This window comes from Physeter macrocephalus, chromosome 1 (assembly GCF_002837175.3).
Source record: "Physeter macrocephalus isolate SW-GA chromosome 1, ASM283717v5, whole genome shotgun sequence".
In the NCBI taxonomy this organism is placed as follows: Eukaryota; Metazoa; Chordata; class Mammalia; order Artiodactyla; family Physeteridae; genus Physeter; species Physeter macrocephalus.
The window spans coordinates 111,771,962-111,795,204 of record NC_041214.2 but is presented as its reverse complement, the minus strand read 5'-3'; the positions used below and the strand labels follow the sequence as shown (position 1 = coordinate 111,795,204).

Sequence of the window (23,243 nt, the reverse complement as noted above, 5' to 3'; positions counted from 1 at the left end):
CTTAAGAGGATAACAATATGAAAAATTATGAAAATCAATCACTGCCTTCACATCTCTATTACTGCATAAATCTAAATCATGTTCATAATTTTAACTCAAAGGCACAGCGAAGTCCTGAAATGCCTTGTGAATCAAAGGACTCAAAAAACTGTCTCCTCATACTTTTATTGTTAACTGCATACTAAGTCTTTGAAAAAAGTAATGTATACATTAATGTATGTATGGTAATTCTCTAAAACAAACTCCCTAAACTCTGGAAAAAGAGATGTCTATAGAAATCGGAAGTAAATTACTACTGATAAAATAAGTCAGGTAATAATTTCACAGAGCAAGTAAAAAAGCAATTGACTAGACAATATGAATAGTATTTGGTTATAATAAAGGGGGGAAAAAAGGAAACAGGTCTGAAAGATACACACCAAACTACTAACTAAGGGCTGGTTATCGGAGGAGAAATACTTTTAACATTTTTACTTGTTCATAATACAGTCAGCCCTCTGTACGCGCAGGTTCCACCAACCGCAGGTTCCACCAACTGCAAATAGTAAATATTTCCAGAAAAATAATTCCAGAAATTTACAAAAGGCAAAACTTGAATTTGCCATGCAGAGACAACTATTTACATAGCATTTACATTGTATTTATAGCCATTTACATATCATTTACATTGTATTAATTATTATAAGTAATCTAGAGATGATTTAAAATATACAGGAAGATGTAGATTATATGCAAATATTACACCATTTTATATAAGGGATTTAAGCATCTATGGATTTTGGTATGTACAGGGTCCTGGAACCAATACTATGTAGATACTGAGTGATGACTGTATTTGAAATTTGTTCCCATAACTGTATTACTGCAAAAAAGTTGTATTTAAAGTATTTTTTAAAAAATAAACAGAATCAAAAAAATAGGCAAAGAAAAGAAAGAAATATGATGATAAAAGCAGAAAGCCAGGAGAACATTATTTGGCCACAGTCAATTCATTTTTATCATAGCACAAATTATTTCATATGACATCTAAATACCTCTACTTACTGTCTGTTCTGCTGACTTATACAAAGAAGTGGGATTAAGAGAACCAGGTAAATTACTTCTAAGCCTTTGTTTTCTCTTCCTAGAAATCAGAGTGGGTTCCATTTTTGAATCAGAATATGTATTATCCTTGTTTCTGCTCCCCTCTTCAAGATGATCACAACCTCTACTTCCCCTATTGAGGTCTTAAAAAAACAGAAGAGACATAAATATGGCCAAAAAGTAAAGAAAGGATCCCATTTAGAAGAGCTCAAATAAAATCATCAAAATTACTATACTACTTTCAAAGCTAGTTTTTTCATAGTCCACTGCTAAATTCTCATACTGACATGGATGAATATAAGACATATTCCATTTTAAACTGCATACACAAAGCAAATGTTCATTGTACAAAAAATATAAGATATGGGAACTATATTAAAAGGTAGTATTCTTTAGTAACCAAAGCAAAGCAACCAAACCATGTTTTTCCTTTTCCCATAACTGCATTTTACTATGATACAAAAATAAAGGCTTAATAAAATTCTGAAAGTTAGTCTCTTAAAATGTTTTTTAAATTCACTGTGATTTTAGAAATTACAACTAATTTAGAAATTACAATTAATTTAGCAATTAGTTGTCTTTTTTAAATGTAAGTTTTATATATACTTTTTTTTAATGAAAAGGGACAATAATTTGAAAGAGTATTGATCACTGCTCTTTTAAAAGGAGCAAAAATACCTTTCCTCAGCAGGTGACTGTGATAAATAATTATTCATAAGGCTAACAATTTCCTTTATTTCTTTTTCTAAAAAAAAATCAAGACCCTATAATTTTAAACCTCCAATAAATTTATTACCCTACAGAAAAGGAAGTACTCCCTTTTTTAAGTCAAGAAAGCATTATTTTGAAACCCATATCAAGTATTAAGAAACCTGCTTAGTATTTCAGTTATCAAATATATGTGCTGTACAAAAATACCTTCCAAAAGGTTCTACCTAACTAACTGAGGGTTATCCTAACTAACTGAAGGTTATCCTGAATTATTTTGCTCTCTGAATCTATACCATACAAGTACCAACTCAGAGTTCACACAAAGCAAGTCCCAAAGCAGCTTGCTTTAATTCGTAACTTAAAATCTATGTAACACTAAATGGCCTGACCCCTCCATTCACTCAAAGTTCTTCAACACTATACACCTTCTCCTCAAACTATTCTTGCTCTTACTCTAGCTTTATAAACATCTAATAACTAACATTCATAATTTCTCTTTGTCTTTGTTTAAAAGGCAGGCATGGGGACGGGACTGAGGGCAAAAACTCCAAGACTGTCAACAGTCTTCCAATTTCCAAAGACAACACCCTTAACTCCCTCCCCCCAGGAAAATAAACTATCCCCAAATTATCAACACAGTATTTTGAAAAGCACAATAAATTTTATTTGTAATTCTGTAAACTGTAAAGGTAGTCAAAGATAATTTCTACTTATAAATACCATATCAAGTTAGCATTTCTAAACATAAATGCTACAGCAAAAACTGAAGAGGGATTAGCTCAAGATGGTGAAGTAGAAGGACGCGAGTGCATCCCCTTTTTATGAAAACACCAAAATCACAACTAACTGCTGAACAACCAGGGACAAAAAAACGCTGGAACCTACTAAAAAAAGAATACCCTACATCCAAAGACAAAGAGGAGGCCACAGCAAGATGGTAGGAGGGGCGCAACAGCAATAAACTCAAATCCTATACCCGCCAAGTGGGCGAACCAAAAGTGGAAAACAATTATACCACAGAAGTTATCCCACAGGAGTGAAAGTTCCGAGCCCCACATCAGGCTTCCCAGCCTGGGGGTCCAACAACAGAAGAAGTCCCCAGAGAATCTAGCTTTGAAGGCTAGTGGGGTTTGATCAAAGGACGTCCACAGGACTGGGAGAAACAGAAACTCCACTCTTGGAGAGCACACGCAAAGTCTTGTGCACACCAGGACCCAGGGAAAAAAGGAGTGATGCCGTAAGAGACTGGGCCAGACCTCCCTGCTATAACTGAAGGGTCTCCTGTGGAGGTGGATGGTGGCTGGGGCTCACTGTGGAGGAAAGGACACTGGAACCAGCAGTTCTGGGAAGTACCCACTGGTGGGAGCCCATCCAGAGGCCGCCATTAGCCCCACCAAACAGCTTGCAGGCTCCAGTACTGGTTCACCTCAGGCCAAACAACCAATAGGGTGAGAACCCAGCCCCACCCATCATCAGACAAGCAGATTAAAGTTTTACTGAGCACAACCCTGCCGGCCAGAAGGAAGAGACCCACCTCCACCCACCACCAGTCCCTCCCATCAGGAAGCTTGTAGAAGCCTCTTAAATAGCCTCACCCACCAGAGGGCAGACAGCAGAAGCAAGAACTACAATCCTGCAGCCTGTGGAACGAAATCTACAATCACAGAAAATTAGACAAAATAAGGACTTCCCTGGTGGCGCAGTGGTTAAGAATACGCCTGCCAATGCAGGGGAACGGGTTCGAGCCCTGGTCCGGGAACACCTCACATGCCACGAAGCAACTAAACCCATGTGCCACAACTACTGAGCCTACACTCTAGAGCCCGTGAGCCACAGCTGAGCCCGCATGCCAAAACTACTGAAGCCCATACAGCTAGAGGCCGTGCTCCACAACAAGAGAAGCCACCGCAATGGGAAGCCCATGCGCCACAACAAAGAGTAGCCCCCCATCGCCCCAACTAGAAAAAGCCTGTGCACAGCAACAAAGACCGAATGCAGCCATAAATAAATAAATAAATACACACATACATATATAAATTTATTTTTAAGAAAAAAATTAGACAAAATGAAATGGCAAAAGTATATTTCCCAGATGAAGGAACAAGATAAAACCCCAGAAAAACAACTGAAATGGAGATAAAAAACCTTCCAGAAAAAGAATTCAGAATAATGATGCTGAAGAAGATGCAGGATCAAGGAAAAAGAATGGAGGGAAGGATGGAGAAGATGCAAGAAATGTTTAACAAAGACTTAGAAGAACTAAAGAACAAACAGAGATGAACAATACAATAACTGAAATGAAAAATACACCAGAAGGATCAATAGCAGAATAACCGAGGAGATAACAGAACAGATAAGTGACCTGGAAGACAGAATGGTGGAAATCACTGCCGCGGAACAGAATAAAGAAAAAAGAATGAAAAGAAATGACAGTCTAAGAGACCTCTGGGACAACATTAAACATACCAACATTCACATTATAGAGGTCCCAGAAGGAGAAGAGAGAGAGAAAGGACCTGAGAAATAATTTGAAGAGATAATTGCTGAAAACTTCCCTAACATGGGAAAGGAAACATTCACCCAAGTCCAGGAAGAGCAGAGAGTCCCAGGCAGGATAAACCAAGAAGAAACACACTGAGACACATAGTAATCAAACTGAAAAGAATTAAAGATAAAGAAAAAAATATTTAAAGTAACCAGGGAAAAACGACAAGTAACATACAAGGGAACTCCCATAAGGTTATCAGCTGACTTTTCAGCTGAAACTCTACAGGCCAGAAGCGAGTGGCACGATATATTAAAAGTGATGAAAGGGAAGAACCTACAACTAAGAATATTCTACCCAGCAAGACTCTCATTCAAAAGCTTCACAAACAAGCAAAAGCTAAGACAGTTCAGCACCACCAGACCAGCTTTGCAACAAATGCTAAAGAAACTTCTCTAGGCAGGAAAGCAATTTAAGACAACCTATACATGTATAGACTACTATATCTAAACCTCATGGGAATAGCAAACCCAAAAACTACAATAGATACACACACACACACACAAAGAAAATGAAAAAGCAACCCAAACACAACACTAAAGATGGTCATCCAACCAGAGGAAAAGAGAACAAGAGAGGAAGGGAAGAAAAAAGACCTACAAAAACAAACCCAAAACAATTAAGAAAATGGCAATAGGAATTTACATATCAATAATTACCTTAAATGTAAATGGATTAAATGCTCCAATCAAAAGACATAAAGACTAGCTGAATGGATACAAAAGCAAGACCCATACATATGCTGTCTGCAAGAGACCCACTTCAGACCTAGGGACACATACAGACTGAAGGTGAGAGGATGGAAAAAGGTATTTGATGCAAATGAAGATCAAAAGAAAGCTGCAGTAGCAATACTCATATCAGACAAAGTAGACTTTAAAGTAAACACTGTTATAAGAGACAAAGAAGGACACTACATATTGATCAAGGGATCAATCCAAAAAAAAGATATAACAATTGTAAATATATATGCACCAACAAAGGAGCACCTCAATATATAAGGCAAATGCTAACAGCCATGAAAGGGAAAATGACAGTAACACAATAATACTGAGGACTTTTAACACTCCACTTTCATCAATGGACACATTATCCAGACAGAAAATCAATAAGGAAACACAGGCCTTAAATGACACATTAGACCAGATGGACTTAACTGATATTTATAAAGCATTCCATCCAAAAGCAGCAGAATACACATTTTTCTCATGTGCACATGGAATATTCTCCAGGACTGACCACATGCTGGGCCACAGAGAGCCTTGGTAAATTTAAGAAAATTGAAATCATATCAAGCATCTTTTCCGACCACAACACTATGAGATCAGAAGTAAATTACAAGACAAAAACCGTAAGGAATTCCCTGGTGGCGCAGTGGATAAGAACCGCATGCCAATGCAAGGGACATGGGTTCAAGCCCTGGTCCAGGAAGATCCCACATGCCGCGGAGCAACTAAGCCCACATGCCACAACTACTGAGCCTGCGCTCTAGAGCCCACGAGCCACAACTACTGAGCCTGTGTGCAACAACTACTAAAGCCTATGCACATAGAGCCCGTGCTCCACAACAAGAGAAGCCACCACAATGAGAAGACCACGCGCCACAATGAAGAGTAGCCCCCGCTTTCCGCAACTAGAGAAAGCCCGTGTGCAGCAACGAAAACCCAACACAGCCAAAAATAAATAAATAAATTTTAAAAGAAGAAAAAAGAAAAAGAAAAAAACTGTCAAAAACACAAACACAGGGCTTCCCTGGTTGCGCAGTGGTTGAGAGTCCGCCTGCCGATGCAGGGGACACGGGTTCGTGCCCCGGTCTGGGAAGATCCCACATGCCGCAGAGCGGCTGGGCCCATGAGCCATGGCCGCTGAGCCTGAGCATCTGGAGCCTGTGCTCCACAACGGGAGAGGCCACAACAGCGAGAGGCCCACGTACCACAGAAAAAAAAAAAAAAAACCCACACAAACACATAGAGGCTAAACAATATGCTACTAAACAACCAATGGATCACTGAGGAAATCAAAAAATACCTAGAGACAAATGAAAACAAAGCACAATGATCCAAAACCTATGGGATGCAGCAACAGCAATTCTAAGACGGAAGTTTATAGCAATACAAGTTTACCTCAGGAAACAAGAAAAATCTCAAATGAACAACCTAACCTTACACCTAAAGTGACTGGAGAAAGAAGAACAAGCAAAACCTAAAGCTAGTAGAAGGAAAGAAATCATAAAGACCAGAGCAGAAATAAATGAAACAGAGACAAAGAAAACAATAGCAAAGATCAATGAAACTAAAAGCTGGTTCTTTGAGAAGATAAACAATATTAATAAACCTTTAGCCAGACTCATCAAGAAAAAAAGGGAAGATTCAAACCAATAAAATTAGAAATGAAAAAGAAGTTACAACTGACACTACAGAAATACAAAGGATCATAAGAGAGCATCTATAGGGCAATAAAATGGACAACCTGGAAAAAATGGACAAATTCTTAGAAAGGTACACTCTCCCAAGACAGAACCAGGAAGAAACAGAAATTATGAACAGACCAATCACAAGTAATGAAATTCAAACTGTGATTTAAAAACTCCCAACAAACAAAAGTTCAGGACCAGATGGCTTCACAGGCAAACTCTATTCAACATTTAGAGAAGAGCTAACAGCTATCCTTCTGAAATTGTTCCAAAAAATTGCAGAGGAAGGAAAACTCCCAAATTCATTCTGTTACCAAAACCAGACAAAGATACTACAAAAATAAAAGAAAATTACAGGCCAATATCACTGATGAATATAGATGCAAAAATCCTCAACAGAATACTAGCAATCCGAATCCAACAACACATTAAAAGGATCATACACGACGATCAAGCGGGATTTACCCCAGGGATGGAAGGATTTTTCAATACCTGCAAATCAGTCAATATGATACACCACATCAACAAATTGAAGAATAAAAACCATATAATCATCTCAATAGATGCAGAAAAAGCGTTTGACCAAATTCAGCACCCATTTATGATAAAAACTCTCCAGAAAGTGGGCATAGAGGGAACATACCTCAACATAATAAAGGCCATATATGACAAACCTACAGCTAACAGCATACTCAACAGTGAAAAGATAAAAGCATTTCTTCAAAGATCAGGAACAAGACAAGGATGTCCACTCTTGCCACTTTCAACACAGTTTTCAAAGTCCTAGCTACAGCAATCAGAGAAGAAAAAGAAATAAAAGGAATCCAAATTGGAAAAGAAGAAGTTAAATTTTCACTGTTTGCAGATGACATGATACTATACATAGAAAATCCTAAAGATGCTACCAGAAAACTACTAGAGCTCATCAATGAATCTGATAAAGTTGCAAGTTACAAAATTAATACACAGAAATCTGTTGCATTTCTATACGCTAACAACGAAAGATCAGAAAGAGAAATTCAAGAAACAATCCCATTTACCATCACATCAAAAAGAATAAAACACCTAGGAACAAACCTACCTAAGGAGACAAAAGACCTGTACTCTAAAAACTATAAGACACTGATGAAAGAAATCAAAGACGACATGAACAGATGGAAAGATATACCATGTTCTTGGATTGGAAGAATCAATATTGTCAAAATGATTATACTAACCAAGGCAATCTACAGATTCAGTGCAATCCCTATCAAATTACCAATGGCATTTTTCACATAACTAGAACAAAAAAATCTTAAAATTTGTATGGAGACACAAAAGACCCAGAACAGCCAAAGCAATCTTGAGAAAGAAAAATGGAGCTGGAGGAATCAGGCTCCCTGACTTCAGACTATACTACAAAGCTATAGTCATCAAAATAGTATGGTACTAGCACAAAAATAGAAATACGGATCAATGGAATAAGATAGAAAGCCCAGAAATAAACCCATGCACCTATGGTCAATTAATCCATGACAAAGGAGGCAAGACTATATAATGGAGGAAACACAGTCTCTTCAATAAATGGTGTTGGGAAAACTGGACAGCTACATGTTAAAAAAATTAAATTAGAACATTCTTTAACACCATACACAAAAAACTCAAAATGGATTAAAGACCTAAATGTGAGACTGGACACTATAAAAACTCTTAGAGGAAAACATAGGATGAACACTCTCAGACATAAATCACAGCAGTATCTTTTTCGATCTGTCTCCCAGAGTAATGGAAATAAAAACAAAAATAAACAAATGAGACCTAATTAAACTCAAAAGTTTTTGCACAGCAAAGGAAACTATAAACAAGACGAAAAGACAACCCTCAGAATGGGAGAAAATACTTGCAAATGATGTGACCGACAAGGGATTAGTCTCCAAAATTTAAAAACAGCTCATGTGGCTTAATATCATCAAAACAAACAACCCAATCAAAAATGGGCAGAAGACCTAAATAGACATTTCTCCAAAGAAGACATGGAGATGGGCAAGAGGCACATGAAAAGATGTTCAACATTGATAATTATTAGAGAAATGCAAATTAAAAGTACAATGAGATGTCACCTCACACCAGTCAGAATGGTGATCATGAAAAAATCCACGAACAATAAATGCTGGAGAGGGTGTGGAGAGAAGGGAACCCTCCTACACTATTGGTGAGAATGTAAATTGGTGCAGCCACTATGGCGAACAGTATGGAAATTCCCTAAGAAGCCAAAAACAGAGCTACCATATAGTCCTGCAATCCCACTCCTGGGCATATACCCAGAGTAAAACATGGTCCAAAAGTATGTATGCACCCCAATATTCATTACAGAGCTATTTACAATAGCCAAGATTCGGAAACAACCTAAATGTCCATCGACAGAAGAATGGATAAAGAAGATGTGGTACATATATGCAATGGAATACTACTTAGCCATTAAAAAGAATGAAGTAATTGCCATTCACAGCAACATGATGGACCTAGAGACTGTCATACTGAGTGAAGTAGGTCAGACAGAGAAAGAGAAATATGGTATGATATCGCTTATATGCAGAATCTGAAAAAAAAAAGTTACAAATGAACTTATTTACAGAACAGAAACAGACTCACAGACTTAGAGAACAAACTTATGGTTACCGGGGGGAAGGGTGTGGGTCGGGGGACAGTTAGGGAGTGTGGGACTGACATGTACACACTGCTATATTTAAAATGGATAACCAACAAGGACCTACTGTACAGCACAGGGAACTCTCCTCAATATTCTGTAACAACCTAACTGGGAAAAGAATTTGAAAAATAATAGATACATATATACATATAACTGAATCACTTTGTTGCATACCTGAAACTAACACAACATTGTTAATCAACTATAATAAATATAAAACTGAAAGTTAAAAAAAAACTGATGAAAGAAATAGGGCTTGAAAAAAACTCTATTATACAGGAGTTTTCCTTCTAACAGTTTACTAATTGCACATCAGCCAAGACTATTGCATGGGAAACAGGAAAAAATTTATTAGGTAGAGCTAGACATTGTAAAAACAAGACTCTACCTGATAACAAATACAGTTTAACTTGCAAATATTACTAGCATATAAAATTAAAGAGGTAACAAATTCCTACAAATAAAAGATGTTAAATATTTCCAATGTGTTATATTCAAAAAAGCAAATTCTACAAGGCAAACTTAATGTACTACAAAAGAAAAGTACATCTAGTGTGGGGAATATAGTCAATAACTACGTAATATCTTTGTATGGTGACAGATCATAACTAGATTTATCGTGGTGATCATTTTGAAATGTATAGAAATATTGAATTACTATGTCATGTAACAGGAACTAACATAATGCTGTAGGTCAATTATAATTCAAAAACAAAGAAACTCAGAAAAAGAGATAAGATTTGTGGTTATCAGAAGCAGGGGGAGGCAGAATTGCAAGACGGCAGTCAACATGTACAAACTTCTTGTTATAAGATAAATAAGTTCTAGGGATGTAATGTATAACATGATAAATATAATTAACACTGCTGTGTGTTATATAGGAAAGTTGTTAGGAGAGTAGATCCTAAGAGTTCTCATCACAAGGAAAATTTATTTTCTATTTCTTTAATTCTGTATCTACATGAGAAGATGGATGTTCACTAAATTCATTGTGATAATCATTTCATGATGTATGTAAGTCAAATCATTACGCTGTACACCTTAAACTTATACAGTGCTGTCTGTCAATTATATCTCAAAAAAACTGGAAGAAAAAACTGTTTACAATGGTATACCTGGGATTTAATTCAGAACTCTCATTAATTTATGGGCTCATGTTAAACAATTGGTATTAGACACAATTATCTATAGAATGAAAATACGGTGAGTTTCAATAAAGTTTCAATAGCTAATTTTCTTAAAAACACTTTACTTAAGAGGAGAACCTTCAAGGATACTAAAAAACTATAAAGTGTTTCTTTTATCGTGCCTTTTTTTCCCTGCTGTAAGTCTAAAATTCCACTGTGACTTTGAAGGAATACTGAAGGGCACAAATTAGAAAGCTTTTTATTTAACTATTCCTACTCTACCCAGGAAAGCAATGAAGGTTTAACAGTGTCTCGAAAGTATCTGAATTGAGCCCACTTGTACAAATATAAGCCCACTTATATTTTTATATTGTGATTAAAGATAATTATTTCTGGGAAAAGGACAATTTATAAAAAAATAATAATAATAAGTGTCCTTCATTATATGCAGATAGTACTTAGTGACCAATTGAAAGATTATGTCTACACAGTCACAATACTTTAGAGATTGCTCTCATAAGAGCTGCAGCTGGTTTCTTATATACATCAAAGATATTAGTCTAGTTTCCTTTTAGGTTTTCCTCCTCTATGAAAAAGACTATTTAAAATGTGAAAACAGCTGTGTTCCAAATGAAGTACAAAGAATTTTTACATAGTGTCACTGAAGGACCCCGTTTCTTGTGAATAATTTATAAAATCATTCAGAAAACAAAATATCTCAACTAGTTTGAAGCTATCAATAATCCAAGAGACCCTTGAAGATGTTAGTTTCACATTTGACTAATGTATAAATTTGTTTTGGTGAAAACTTTTTAAAATTATTTTACGATCTTTATAAAAAGAAACAAAAAGGAAAAAAGAAGTCAATTAATTAACCCGACAGGCAAGGAGGCCTACAGTGAATTTTCAGAAGTCTGGGATGTATTTACCTTTAAATTTGGGCTAATAGTGGCTTGTATTGGCATCCTCCTAGAGTCGAGAGAAATTCTAATGAATAAAGAATGTATTTCATTGTAGGAGGATAGACAGTGGGAAGCTAATAATAATAATCAAGTTAGCAGTAATATCATTTACTAGACATATCCATGGGAGTGACATTTAGAAAGAGTCAAACTAACATTATAACTTTATAGCTATATGCCCTGCCCCAACAACAAAAAAAAGAAAGAAAATAATAATATTCAAATTTAACTTCTGGATTTTTGTAAATAAATCGAGATGTATACTACAGATACAAATGGTAAATTTAGCAATTTTCTTTGTGTCACTAAAAAATCTCTTTACTTTCATGTACAAATAAAGTTAGTTAAAAAAATATTATTAAAAATGTAACAGACAAAAATTCAATTGGCAACAGTTTTCTGAGGTTCACAAACCTTTAGGTTGAGTATCAGACATTACAAGAGAAATGCTATCATCATCTCTTCGCTTTTCTTTAGTGTGTGCAGCCTGCTTTGCATAATTATTGTCTGTCTGACTTGGTTGTGAACTCCTGCAAAACAAAATAATATTATACTCAATTCTTCTAAACACAAATGAATTTAGAAGCCAGCTGACATATATTCAAGATAAAAATAACAGGTTACAAATGGCATACTATATAGCAGAGGATGTGATCTGAACAGTAAAAAGAATATTAAAATATGACTTGAGAACTAAGTTCTCCTTCCTGTTCTACCTTTAAATTCTCCATGTTTCTTTGGAAGGAAAAAACAAGATAAGCACGACACAGAATTGTGCACATGCAAAATGAACAAAGAATAATACAACTATTAAATACATAGAAGAGGTCTAAAAAGTAAAAATTCCACGAACACAAGTACACGATAATCACACTTATGTGTAATCAAAAAATAAGTCAAAGGTAATTGTTAATATGTTTCAAGCATGGTTCACATATCAAAAGTTATGTACAAAATAAAGTTTGGAGTGTAGTTACAAATTTTACCTACAGAGAAAATAATTTAAAATATAACCTACTGGTTAAATACATAAAATATAATACTGTATGAAAAACAAGTTTTGGATGATGAGCATAATATCACTATTAATGAAAATATAATACAATGGTAGTAGGGGATTTCAATACCTCACCCCACTTTCAGTAATCATTAGATCATCCAGACCAAAAAAAAAAAAAAAACATCAAAAAGGAAACATTGGATTGAACCATAAACTTGACCAAATAGACCTGACATGCATTTATAAAACATAAACACAGAACATTCTCCATGATAAGTCACATGATAGGCCACAATGCAAGTCTTAGCAAATTTAAGAAGACCAAAATCTACAAAACATCTTTCCCAACCAAAGAGTATAAAATGAGAAATCAATAACAGGAGGAAAGCTGAAAAATTCACAAGTATATGGAGGTTAAACAATATGCTACTGAAAACCAACTGGCCAAAGAAAAAATCAAAAGGAAGATCAAGAAATATCTTGAAACAAATAAAAATGTGAGCATAAAATGTCAAAATCTATGGAATGTTCTACGAGGGAAGTTAATAACAATAAACGCCTACATTAAAAAACAAGAAAGAGGGCTTCCCTGGTGGCGCAGTGGTTGAGAACCCGCCTGCCGATGCAGGGGACATGGGTTCGTGCCCCGGTCTGGGAAGATCCCACATGCCGCGGAGCGGCTGGGCCCGTGAGCCATGGCCACTGAGCCTGCGCTTCCGGAGCCTGTGCTCCGCAATGGGAGAGGCCACAACAGTGAGTGGCCCGCATACGGGGAAAAAAAAAAAAAAAAAAACAAGAAAAAACTCCAATAAACAGCCTCACTTTACACCTCTTGGAACTAGAAAAAGAACAAATGAAGCCCAAACTAAGCACAAGGAAAGAAACAACAAAGATCAGAGCAGAAGTAAATAAAATAGAAATAAGAAAAACAACAGAAAAGATAAACAAAACTAAGAGCTAGTTTTTTAAAAAAATAGAGTTGACAGGGCTTCCCTGGTGGCACAGTGGTTGAGAGTCCGCCTGCCGATGCAGGGGACACGGGTTCGTGCCCCGGTTTGGGAAGATCCCACATGCCGCAGAGCAGCTAGGCCCATGAGCCATGGCCGCTGAGCCTGCACGTCCGGAGCCTGTGCTCCGCAACGGGAGAGGCCACAACAGTGAGAGGCCTGCATACGGCAAAAAAATAAAAAATAAAATAAATAAAGTTGACAAACCTTTAGCTAGACGAACCAAGAAAAAAAAAGACTCAAATAAATCAAAACAGATCATCAAGAGACTACAATAAGTAATTATATGCCAACAATACGGATAACCTAAGAGCTGGTTTTCTGGGGGCAAAAAACCTTTTAGCTAGACTAAAGGAAAAAAGAGAAGAAAAAGAGAGAAGACTTGTAAATAAAATCATTACAACTGGTAGCACAGAAATATGAAGTGTCATAAGTGACTATTACAAACAATTGTACATCAAGTCATATAACCTAGAAGAAATGGACATATATCTAGAAACATACAACCTACCAAACTGAATCATGAAGAAAAAGAAAATCTGAACAGATCAATAACAAGGAGACTGAATTAGTAATCAAAAACCTCCCAACACAGAGAAGCCCAGGACCAAATGGTTTCACCGGTAATTCTACCAAACAATTAAAGAATTAATGACAATCCTTCTCAAACTCTTCCAAAAATTTTAAGAGGAGGGAACACTTCTATACTCATTTTACAAGGCCATCACTACACTAATACCAAAGCCAGTTAAGAACAGTACAGGAAAAGAAAACTATACACCAAATACCCTTAATGCATAGAGATGCAAAAATTCTCATCAAAGTATTAGGAAACCAAATTCAACAACACATGTTAAAAGGATCAAATACCATGAGCAAGTGCAACTTATTCCAGAGATGCAAGAATGGTACAACATCCAAAAATCAATCAATGTGATAAATCACATTAATAAAATGAAAGATAAAAATCATCTGATCCCTCAAAAGATACAGAAAAAGCATTTGACAAAATTCAACATCCTTTCATGATAAAACCCTCAAAAACCTGGGTATAAAAGGAACATACCACAACATAATAAAGGCCAATGTCACAAACCCACAGCTAACATCATACTAAACGGTGAAAAATTAAAAGCTTCACCTCTAAGGTGAAGAACAAGACAAGGGTGCCCACTCTCACCACTCTTATTCAACGCAGTACTGGAAATCCTGGCTAGACAAATTAGACAAGAAAAAATAAATCAATAAAAGGCATCCAAATCAGAAAGGAAAAAGTAAAACTGTCATTATTTGCAGATGATATGATCTTATAGAAAGAAAACCCTAGAAAATCCAGCAAAAAACTGTGAGAATAAATGAATTCACTAAAGTTGCAGGATACAAAATCAACATACTACATCAGTTGCATTTCTATACACTAACAGTGAACTATCTGAAAGAGAAATTAAGAAAAAAATCCCATCTACAACTATAGCAAAAAGAATAAAATTATACTTATGAATAAATATAACCTAGAAGGAGAAAAACCTGTACACTGAAATCTATAAGATACTGATGAAAGAAACTGAAGACACAAATAAATGGGAAGATATTCTGTACTCATGGATTGGAAAAATTAATTTTGTTAAAATGTTCATCCTACCCAAAGCAACCTACAGATTCAAAGCAATCCCTATCAACACTCTAATGGCCTTTTTCACAGAAACAGAACAGTCTTAAAATTTGTATGGAACTACTAAAGACCCCAAATAGCCAAAGCAATCTTGAGAAAGAAAAACAAAGCCAGAGGAATCACACTTCATGATTTCAAACTATATTACAAAACCATAGTAATCAAAACTATATAGTATTGGCATAAAAACAGACACATAAATGAATGAAACAGAATAGAGAGCCAGAAATTAATCCATGCATATATGGTCAACTCCTGTATAATAAAGGTACTAAGAATACACAATGGGAAAAGGAGAGTCTCTTCAATAACTGATGTTGGGAAAATTTGACAGCCACATGCAAAAGAATGAAACTGCATCAATATCTTATACCATATACAAAAATCAACACAAAATGGATTAAACACTTAAATGTATGGCCTGAAACCATAAAACTCCTAGAAGAAAACATGAGAGTACATTCCTTCACAATGATCTTGGCAATGATTTTTTGGATTAAACACCAACACAAAGGCAACAAAAGAAAATTTAAAAGTGGGACCAAAAAGCTGCACAGCAAAGGAAACCTTCAACAAAATTAAAAGGCAACCCACGGAAGAGGAGAAAATATTTGTAAATCATGTATCTGATAAGGGAGTTAATATCCAAAATATATAAAGAATTCATACAACTCAATCAAAAAAGTAGAACAATTTCATTAAAAAATAGGCAGAGAAACTGAACAGAGTTTTTCCAAAGAAGACTACAAATGACCAACAGATACATGAAAAGGAGCTCAAAATCCACTAATCATCAGGGAAATTGTATCAAAACCACAGTGAGGTATAATCTCACACATGTGAGAAAGACTATTATCAAAAAATAAGAAAGAAGTGTTGGCAAGGATGTGGAGTGCTGTGGGAATGTAAATTACTGCAGCCACTATGGAAAACAGTATGAAGGTTCCTCAAAAAATTAAAAATAGAACTAATATATGATCCAGCAATTCCACTTCTTAGTATATACCCTTAGGAAACAAAATCACTCTCTCAAAAAGATATACACACCCCCATGTTCACTGCAGCATTATTTGCAACAGCCAAGACATGGAAACAACATAAGTGTCCATCAATAGATGAATGGATAAAGAAAATGTCACACACACACACGATGGAATATTATTCAGTCATAAAAAAGAAAGAAATCCTGCCATTTGTGACAACATGAATGAACCTTGGACAAAGACAAATATTGTACAATCTCACTTATATGTGGAATCTAAATTTAAAAACAGACAAACACACACCTAGATACAGACAACAGATTGGTGGCTGCCAGAGCCAGGGGCATAAAATGACTGAAGGTGGTAAAAAGGTACAAGTTTCCAGTTGTAAGAGAAATAAGTCCTGGGGATGTAAGGTACAGCATGATGACTATAGATGACAATAGTGTACTATATATTTGAAAGTTGCTAAGATAGTAGATCGTAAAACTTCTCATCAAGAGAAAAAAAACTGGGACTTCCCTGTTGGTCCAGTGGTTAAGACTCTGCGCTCCCAACGCAGGGGGCCTGGGTTCGAGCCCTGGTCAGGGAACTCGATCCCGCATTCCGCAACTAAGAGCCAGCACAGCCAAATAAATAAATATTTTTTTAAAAAAAAGAGAGAGAAAAAACTGTAACTATGTGCGGTGATGGATGTTAACTAAACTTACTGTGTTACTCATTTTGCAATATATACATATATGAGATCGTTATGTTGTACACCTAAAACTAATACAACATTCTGTCAGTAACATATCAATAAACTAGTTTTTAAAAGCAAATTGATAAACAATTGGGAAAGCAATTTGGTACTAATTAGAATAGCCATAGAATGAATTCAATCTTTACCAACAATCTTCTCACCCATGATAACTATAATTAACAAAACAACTCATTACAGTATTACTTAAGTGGGTAAAAATTTTGAAATAAAAAACTATATAGGGGCTTCCCTGGTGGCGCAGTGGTTGAGAATCCGCCTGCCAATGCAGGGGACACGGTTTCGAGCCCTGGTCTGGGAGAATCCCACATGCCGTGGAGCAACTGGGCCCGTGAGCCACAATCACTGAGCCTGCGCGTCTGGAGCCTGTGCTCCGCAACAAGAGAGGCCGCGACAGTGAGAGGCCCGTGCACCACGATGAAGAATGGCCCCCGCTTGCCACAACTAGAGAAAGCCCTCGCACAGAAACGAAGACCCAACACAGCCATAAATAAATAAATAAAATTTTTTTTAAAAAACTATATAAAATTATTAACCTATAGCATTCCTTTATAGTAGAATATATTATACAGTAATTACTCCATTTTCAAAACTATTTAACAACATAGAAAATTTTTAAATTTTATTGAAGTACAGTTGATTTACAATGTTGTGTTAATTTCTGTTGTACACCAAAGTGATTCAGTTATATGTATATATATTCTTTTTCATGTTCTTTTCCATCATGGTTTTTTTTTTTTTTTTTTTTTTTGTGGTATGCGGGCCTTCCTCTGTTGTGGCCTCTCCCATTGCGGAGCACAGGCTCCGGGCGCGCAGGCTCAGCGGCCATGGCTCACGGGCCCAGCCGCTCCGCGGCATGTGGGATCCTCCCATACCGGGGCGCGAACCTGGTTCCCCTGCATCGGCAGGCGGACGCGCAACCACTGCGCCACCAGGGAAGCCCTCCATCATGGTTTATCACAGGATATTGAATATAGTTCCCTGTGCCATACAGTAGGATCTTGTTGTTTATCCATTCTATATACAATAATTTGCATCTGCTTATCCCAAACTCCCAATTCTTCCCTCCCCCACCTTCACTTAGAAATTTTTACATTTATAAAAGTACTAAAAAATCAGACACCAAGAATAAATCAAAGATCCCTGTACAATAAAATATGAAGTACATACCAAGTGACCTCAGGAAGATTGCAGAGTAGGAAACAGCTACCATGTTCTCACCTAGACAACAACTGCACTGGCAGAATCTGTATGATGTAACTCCTTTGGAATTCTGCAGTCTACGGAAGGCTTGCAACTTCCAGTCAAAAGGTTCAACAGTAAATTGCAGTTAATTTTGGTCAATTTAGGCAATTTGGATGGTAGCAGTTACCTATGCCCAGCTTGGAGGCAAGCAGCAATGCCCAAGTTCCTAGAACAGTTTGCGCAGGCTTACAATTACCAACATGAGCAATAAGGACCTCATCCTCCAAATATTGGGAATCTGTATTCTGATCTCTGATTGCTATCTCTGATCCTAGATAAGCAGACACAGAGACAGGCAGCCATTGCCGCAACAACCACCACCATTGTTGCAACAATCTCCCCATCCAGCTAAAACAACTTCCAAGAGATTTAAAGAACTAGCACCTATTTTGTTTTATTTCCTCCCTTCATTTTTCTCATTTTCTCCTTATGGGAACCAAACATTTAAGGACTAGGACATTAAAATGTAATCACATGTACAAGGAAATTTAGAAAGTCACAGACATAACCGGGGAAAGACACAGGTTCAGAAAAAAACTGAAAAGACCTTTTGTTTATATATCAGGATGATCCCTGGAACAGGGACATGTTACAACAATTTAAAAAACTAACAAACAAAGGGAAAAAATCCAGCAAACGCTGGGGAAGGGAGAGAATCTGATTTTCATACTTGGCATCTTATAAGATCCAAATGTCAAGTTTTCAACAACAACAAAAATTCATAAGACATACAAAGAAACAGGAAAGTATGGCCAATTCAACAGAAAAAAAATTAATCAACAGAACCTGTCCCCGAAAAAATCCAGTTGGCAGACTCAGTAGGCAAAGACATTAAAATGACTATCTTAAAGATCCTCAGGGACTTCCCTGGTGGTACAGCAGTTAAGACTCCATGCTTCCAGAGCAGGGGATGCAGGTTTGATCCCTGGTCAGCCAGGGAACTAAAATCCCACATGCTATGTGATGTGGTGAAATTTTAAAAAAAGAAAAAGAAAAAAATATTGGACAAAAGTCCAGAAAATGACTTACAACAAAATGAAAATATCAATAAAAGACAAAATACACAAATGAACCAAAAGGAAATTCTGGAGCTAAAAAAGTATAATAACTGAAATGATAATTTATTAGAGCTTCAAAAGCAGATTTGAGCAGGGAGAAGAAACAAGAAGAAACGGTCACTGAACCTGAAAATATGATCATGGAAATGGCCAAATCTGAGGAAAAGAAAGAAGAAAAAAAAATTTTTTTATAAATTTATTTATTTTTTAGCTGTGTTGGATCTTCGTTGCTGCGCACCAGCTTTCTCTAGTTGTGGCGAGCAGGGGCTACTCTTCGTCGCGGCGCCCAGGCTTCTTTTTGCAGTGGCTTCTCTTTGTTACAGAGCATGGGCTCCAGAGCGCAGGCTCAGTAGTTGTAGCCCATGGGCTTAGTTGCTCTGCGGAATGTGGGATGTTCCCAGACAAGGGCTCGAACTCATGTCCCCTGCATTGGCAGGCAGATTATTAACCACTGCGCCGCCAGGGAAGGGCCAGAAAGAAGAAAAGTTTAAGAAAAGTAAACAGAGCCTAAGGGACCTATGGGACACCAAAAAATGGACTAATATACACATTGTTGGAGTCTCAGAGGAGAAGAGAAAGGGGCAAAGATATTTTTGGAATAAATATCACTAAAGAATTCCATATTTGATGAAAAACATGAATATAAATACCCAAAAAGCTCAAGGAACTACACTGAATGAGACCTACACCAAGAAATGTTACAAACAAATTGTCCAAAGACAAAGGCAAAGAGAGAATCTTGAAAGCACCAAGCAAAAAGTGACTCATCACACACAAAAGATCCTCAATAAGATTATGAGCAGATTTCTCATCAATAACCATGCTGGCCAGAAGGCACTGAATTGGTATATTCAAAGGACTAAAGGAAAAAACTGTCAACAGGAAATCCTATATCTGGCCAAACTGTCCTTCAAAAATGAGGACAAAATTAAGACATTCTAAGACAATCAAAAGCTGAAGGAGTTCATTACCACTATAAGAAAAACCAGCCCTATAAGAAAAACTAAAGAGAGTCCTTCGTGTTGAAATGATAGGATATTAGACAGTAATTCAAAGCTAAATAAAGAAATAAAGATAATTGGTAAAAGTAAATTCATAGACAATTATAAAATCAGGTATTGTAACTCTGCTTTGTAACTTGCCTGTTTACTTTCTACATGATTTAAGCCAGGGGTCCCCAACCCCCAGACCATGGACTGCTACTGGTCCACACGGCCTGCTACGAACCAGGCCACACAGCAGGAGGTGAGCAGTAGGCAAGTGAAGCTTCATCTGCCACTACCCATCACTCCCCATCGCTCCCCATCGCTCGCATTACGGCCTGAACTATCGCTCCCATTACTGCCTGAACCACCACCCCCCACCCCTGTCCACGGAAAAACTGTCTTCCACGAAACTGGTCTCTGGTGCCAAAAACGTTGGGGACCACTGACGTAAGAAACTAATGCATTTTTTTAAATTATTAGATTATGCTTCTGAACAAACAATTCATAAAGATATCATTTTATGACATCAGTAATTGAAAGGATATGAGGACAGAGCTATAAAGAAGCACAGTTCTGAATGTTATTGAAATTAGGCTGGCATAAATTCAAATTAGCATGTTATAACTTTAGAATGTTAAATGTAATCCCCATGATAACCACAAAGAAATCAGCTATAGAATACAGACAAAAGGAAATGAGAATGGAATCAAAAAGCTTCACTATGAAAAAACAAGTAAACACAGAGAAAGACAGTAATGTAGGAAATAAGGGGCAAAAAAGGTATAAGGCATATAGAAAACAAATATCAAAATCACAGAAAGTCCTTCCTTATCAATAACTGCTTTAATTGTAATTAATTCAACCCCAAACAAAAGATAAAGACTGGCAGAATGGATTAAAAAAATATGATCCAAGGGCTTCCCTGGTGGCGCAGTGGTTGAGAGTCCGCCTGCTGATGCAGGGGACACAGGTTCGTGCCCTGGTCCGGGAAGATCCCACATGCTGTGGAGCGGCTGGGCCCACGAGCCATGGCCACTGAGCCTGCACGTCCAGAGCCTGTGCTCCGCAACGGGAGAGGCCACAACAGTGAGAGGCCCGTGTACCGCAAAAAAAAAAAAAAGATCCAAGACTTCCTTGGCAGTCCAGTGGTTAAGACTCTGCGCTTTCACCACAGGGGGTGCAGGTTCAATCCCTGGTCGGGGAACTAAGATCCCTCATGCTGCATAGCATGGCAAAAAAAAAAAAAGATCCAGCTATAGGCTGTCTACAAGAGACTCATTTTAGATGCAGACCCAAATAGGTTGAAAGCAAAAATATGAAAAAAGATATTCTATGCAAATACTAGCCAAAAGAGAGCAAGGGTGGCTATAATTAATATCAGACAAGATAGACCTTAAATCAGAAGTTCACGGGAGAGAAAGAAGGACATTATATATTAGTACAAGGTTCAATACAACAAGGTGATTTAACAATTGTAAATACTTACACACCTAATACTATCAAAATATATGAAGGAAAAAATTGATAGAACAGAAGGGAGAAACAGATATTTTCACAGTAATAGTTGAAGACTTCAATACCCCACTCTCAACAGGAACAGAACAACCTGACAGAAGATATGTAAGGAATTAGAGGACTTAAGCAAATAAAATAAACCTATGAGACCTAACCGTCATATACAGAATACTCGACACAACAAGAGAATACACATTCTTCTCAAGTGTACAAAGGACATTCTCCATGATAGCTGTATTTTAAGACAGAAAACTACACCTCAACAGATTTAGAAAGATAAATATCATACAAGGCATCTTCTCTGACCACACAGGATGAAGTTAGAAATCAGTAACAGAAGGAAAACTGGAATATTCACATCTGTGGAAATTAAACAACACACTCTGAAACAACCAATGGGTGTAAGAAGAAATCACAAGGAAATAGAAAACGCTGAGGGATAAATGAAAATGAAAGGACAACATATCAAAACACATGGGATGAAGCAAAAGCAGTGCTAAAGGAGAAATATACAGCTATAGATGCTTACACTAAAAAAGAAGAAATATCTCATATCAACAACCTAACTTTACAACTTAAGGAACTAGAAAAAGAACAAACTAAATTCAAAGGTAGTGGAATTAATAAAATAATAAAGATAAGAGCAGAGATAAAAAGAGAATGAGAGGAAAAAAAAAAGAAAAATCAATAAAACCAAAAGTTCATTCTTCAGAAAGATCAATTAAATCAACAGACCTTTACCTAGATGGACTAAGAAAACAAAGAGAAGATTCAAATTAATAAAATCAGAAATGAAAATTAAAACATTACAACCAGTCCTACAGAAATAAAAATGATTAGAAGAGTACGATGAACAACTATATGAATTGGATAATGTAGATGAAATTAACAAATTCCTACTGACACAAAACCTACTACATCACAAAGAAAGAGAAAATCTGAATAGACCCATAACTAGTAAGGACATTGAGTCAGTAACCAAAAACCTCCCAATAAAGGAAAGCCCTGGAACTGACAGCCTCAAACAGTGAATTCTACCAAACTTTTAAAGAACTAACAGATAATCTTTTCAAACTCTTCCAAAAAACTGAAGATGATAGAATACATCCTCATTCTGTGAGGTCAAGCATTGCCATGATAGCAAATCAATTCAAAGACACTACAATAAAAATATAGGCCAATATCCCCAAGGAACATTGATGCAAAAATCCTCAATACAATACCTCAAATGGCTCATATGGTTATATACCTTAACTACATGGATTTATTCCCAGGATGCAAAGATGGTTCAACATGCAAAAATCTATGAATATAATACACCACATTAACAGAATAAAAGTGTAAAACCACATGGTCATGTCAATTAATGCACAAAAAGCACTCCACAAAATTCAATACCCTTTCCTAATAACTAAAAAATAAAATTCGACAATCTAGGAATAGAAACAAACTACCTACCTCAACATAGTAAAAACCATATATTAAAA

General features: G+C 36.5%; 1 protein-coding gene across 13 annotated transcripts in view; it reads right to left on the bottom strand.

Moving 5' to 3' along the window:
• Positions 1 to 23,243, bottom strand: part of SENP7 (SUMO specific peptidase 7) — a 152,664-nt gene that overhangs the window by 40,614 nt on the left and 88,807 nt on the right. For 12 of the 13 annotated variants that reach the window (XM_007105434.4, XM_007105431.4, XM_007105435.4 and 9 more), the window contains 2 exons: positions 11,945 to 12,060; positions 1,045 to 1,226 (listed from right to left, as the gene is read on the bottom strand). In XM_007105434.4, the coding sequence (XP_007105496.1) occupies positions 1,045 to 1,226; positions 11,945 to 12,060 (298 nt within the window). Of the gene's footprint in view, positions 1 to 1,044; positions 1,227 to 11,936; positions 12,061 to 23,243 lie in introns of those variants that run through there. The other variant, XM_007105439.2, reaches the window with a different exon arrangement.